The sequence below is a fragment of the Neopelma chrysocephalum genome, unplaced genomic scaffold, assembly GCF_003984885.1.
Source record: "Neopelma chrysocephalum unplaced genomic scaffold, ASM398488v2 Primary Assembly neopelma1_110522, whole genome shotgun sequence".
Lineage (NCBI taxonomy): Eukaryota > Metazoa > Chordata > Aves > Passeriformes > Pipridae > Neopelma > Neopelma chrysocephalum.
Genome location: NW_020928058.1, coordinates 11,151 through 13,833, shown reverse-complemented (window position 1 = coordinate 13,833; position 2,683 = coordinate 11,151). Strand labels below are relative to the sequence as shown.

General features: G+C 57.0%; 1 protein-coding gene across 1 annotated transcript; it reads left to right on the top strand.

The window, feature by feature from the left end:
* Positions 1 to 1,583: 1,583 nt before the first annotated feature.
* LOC113962132 (zinc finger protein 239-like) lies at positions 1,584 to 2,401 on the top strand (the record flags this gene model as incomplete). Its single annotated transcript, XM_027672936.1, has 1 exon — positions 1,584 to 2,401. A coding segment is annotated over one exon (816 nt), but the record flags the coding sequence as incomplete, so codon positions are not given.
* Between the last annotated feature and the right edge of the window lie 282 nt (positions 2,402 to 2,683).

Below are 2,683 nucleotides of genomic sequence, written 5' to 3'. Positions count from 1 at the left end.
AAAAAGAAAGCACACCGGGGCTGCTTAGCAGTCCCTTTAAGTACAGTTTTTGAACACACGTAATCCACACGGATAGGACAGTTCAAACTCACACACCAGAATTCTTACAGCTAATAGGTGCATTTTCTAAACTCTACTTTCTCACAACAACTTTGCTCTTTCTCAAAACAGCCCTGTGAGGTTCCCACAACAGTCCCGAGCACCTGCTCTTATTTTTCTCTCATGCTGATGTTTTTCCTGACCACTCTCGTTCAAAACAGGTCTCTGTTCTCATGAGACAATGTTCCTGTTCTCACGGGACAGCTTCTTCAGGATGCATCAGTATATTGTCAGGATCAGGGCCTCAGTCCTCTCTTTCAGTCCATCTCAGGGGTACACTTTGATCTGGTCAACATCGACTGCTTCGTCGATAAGTGCCAGGCTGCTGACAGGTTCTCTGTCAACCCCCGACAGGTGCCCATCCCCAAGCAGGTGCTGTGTCCATCCCCTGTGTGCCAGGTGAGCTGGGGCTTTGCTGCAGAGCTGCGGGCGCTGATTTGAGCGGCTGCAAGTGCTGAGATGGTGGCAGCCAGGAACACAAACTGTGCCTGGCCACGGAGCCTGCAAGGAGGAGCAGAGACAGCCCTGGCAGTGTGGGGGGCCAGGTTGTCCCTGTGCCTTCCCCTGCAGGCCCTGGCTGTCCCTGCTGGGCCCCTGTCCATCCCCATCAGGTCCCTGCCCGTCCCCCCCGGGCTGAGCTCCCCCCAGGAAGTGCCGTGGAGCTGAAGCTGCTGCCATCCCCCCCCCTGCAGCCGCTGGCCCAGCCAAGGGAGCAGCAAAGGCAGGGCCAGGAGCAGAGGCAGCAGCAGGGGAGCCCTGGGTTGGATAAAACAACCAGGGCATTTGGTACACTTGGTTTGGTGGTTTGGAGAAACAGCCCCAGACTGGCAGAGGGTCAGATAACCTCGAGTAACAGCCCTGGCAAGTTTTAAGTGACACTACATTAATACAGCTCTTGATTAATTTATTTCAACTCAATCAAGTGCTCATGAAATCATCTCACTTTCTCATCCTCCCAATTAAACACCTTTTTTTTGGGCTAATTTTCATATTTTGGAGTATTTTACTGCCTGAACCTTAACTTTTTGCAGTTTGTGAGGGAGTTCATCTTGCTATTTCTGAGAGGTTTTTTGCCTGAATCTTGGTGTTTTGGAGGTTTTTATGGTCACAGGATGCCCAGTGGCTTCTAGAGATGCACTTGGGCAGGAGGAACCCCCAAGCCAACGCACTCAGCCCTTGTTTTCATCCCCTCAGGATTTGTCCTTCCCAAAGTTTGGGCGGATGGAGGAGGAGGCTGTGAGGAAGAGGAAGATGCCACGGGCCCCCCAGGCAGGTGAGGAGGAAGTCAGTGGCCCTTTGGGCCGGTGTTGTGCTGGCTCTGGCAGCCCAGCATGGCCCCGGCTGCAGGACAACCCCGCTGCCGCCGCCGTCCTGCCGGGGCCGGAGTTGGGGGGATGTCCTTGGCCTTCCCTGTGGGCCGGAGGCAAATCCCCTCCCTGTCCTTCTTGCTTCCTGCCCCAGGCCCCGAGCTGAGGACGGAGAGCCCGGAGGACAAATCCCCCCGGCAGAGCCTGGTGGGAGAGGCCGTTTTGAAGGGCTCCACGGCGCAGGAAGGCAGCGGGGAGGAAAAGGCCCAGAGATCCCCCCGCAGGAGGGGCTCCAAAGCCAGCCCAGGGTGCTCTGAGGAGGAAAGACCCAGCCTGTGCCGGGAAGGTGACCGGAGCTTGAGGGGGAGCTCTGAGCTGGTGGTCCCTGAGCAGCCTCCCAGCAGGGAAAAACCCTACAAGTGCTTGGAATGTGGGAAGAGCTTCAGGAAGAGCACCAACCTCCTCACCCACCAGCACATCCACACTGGGGAACGGCCCTACATGTGTGGGGAATGTGGGAAGAGCTTCAGGAAGAGAGACCACCTGATCCGACACCAGCACACCCACACTGGGGAATGGCGCTACAAGTGTGTGGAATGTGGGAAGAGCTTCAGGGACAGCACCGACCTGATCAGACACCAGCACACCCACACTGGGGAGCGACCCTACATGTGTAGGGAATGCGGGAAGAGCTTCAAGATCAACTCCCACCTCCATGCCCACCAGCTCATCCACACAGGGGAACGGCCCTACAAATGCTTGGAATGTGGGAAGAGGTTTCAGACCAGCTCAGATGTCCTCAGGCATGAGCGGACACACACAGATGAGAGGCCCTTCCGCTGCACCGACTGCGGGAAGAGCTTCAACCGCAACTCCACCCTCATCAGGCACCGGCGCAGCCACAGCGGGGAGAGGCCCCACAAGTGTGGGGAGTGTGGGAAGAGCTTCACCAGGAGCTTTACCTTGACTTCACACCAACGGACCCACCAGTAAGGAAAGCCCCACGAGTGCCCCGACTGCGGGAAGAGCTTTGGCCGCTGCTTCCACCCTGAATGAACCCCCTGATGGTGAGGCAACCCCTGGAGTCCAGTGATTGTCAGTCCATCCCTTTCTACCAGAAAGGGCCAGTCCCCTTTCACAGAGGCAGGTTCTTCCAACAGAACCCTTCATGGGGTGTGTGTGGAGATTCCTGCCTTGGCTGGGGACCCCCCCCAAGGTCACTCCTGGAGGTTGAGAGCAGAGATCTCCCCAGGAGTGTTGGTCTGGGGGAGTTCCAT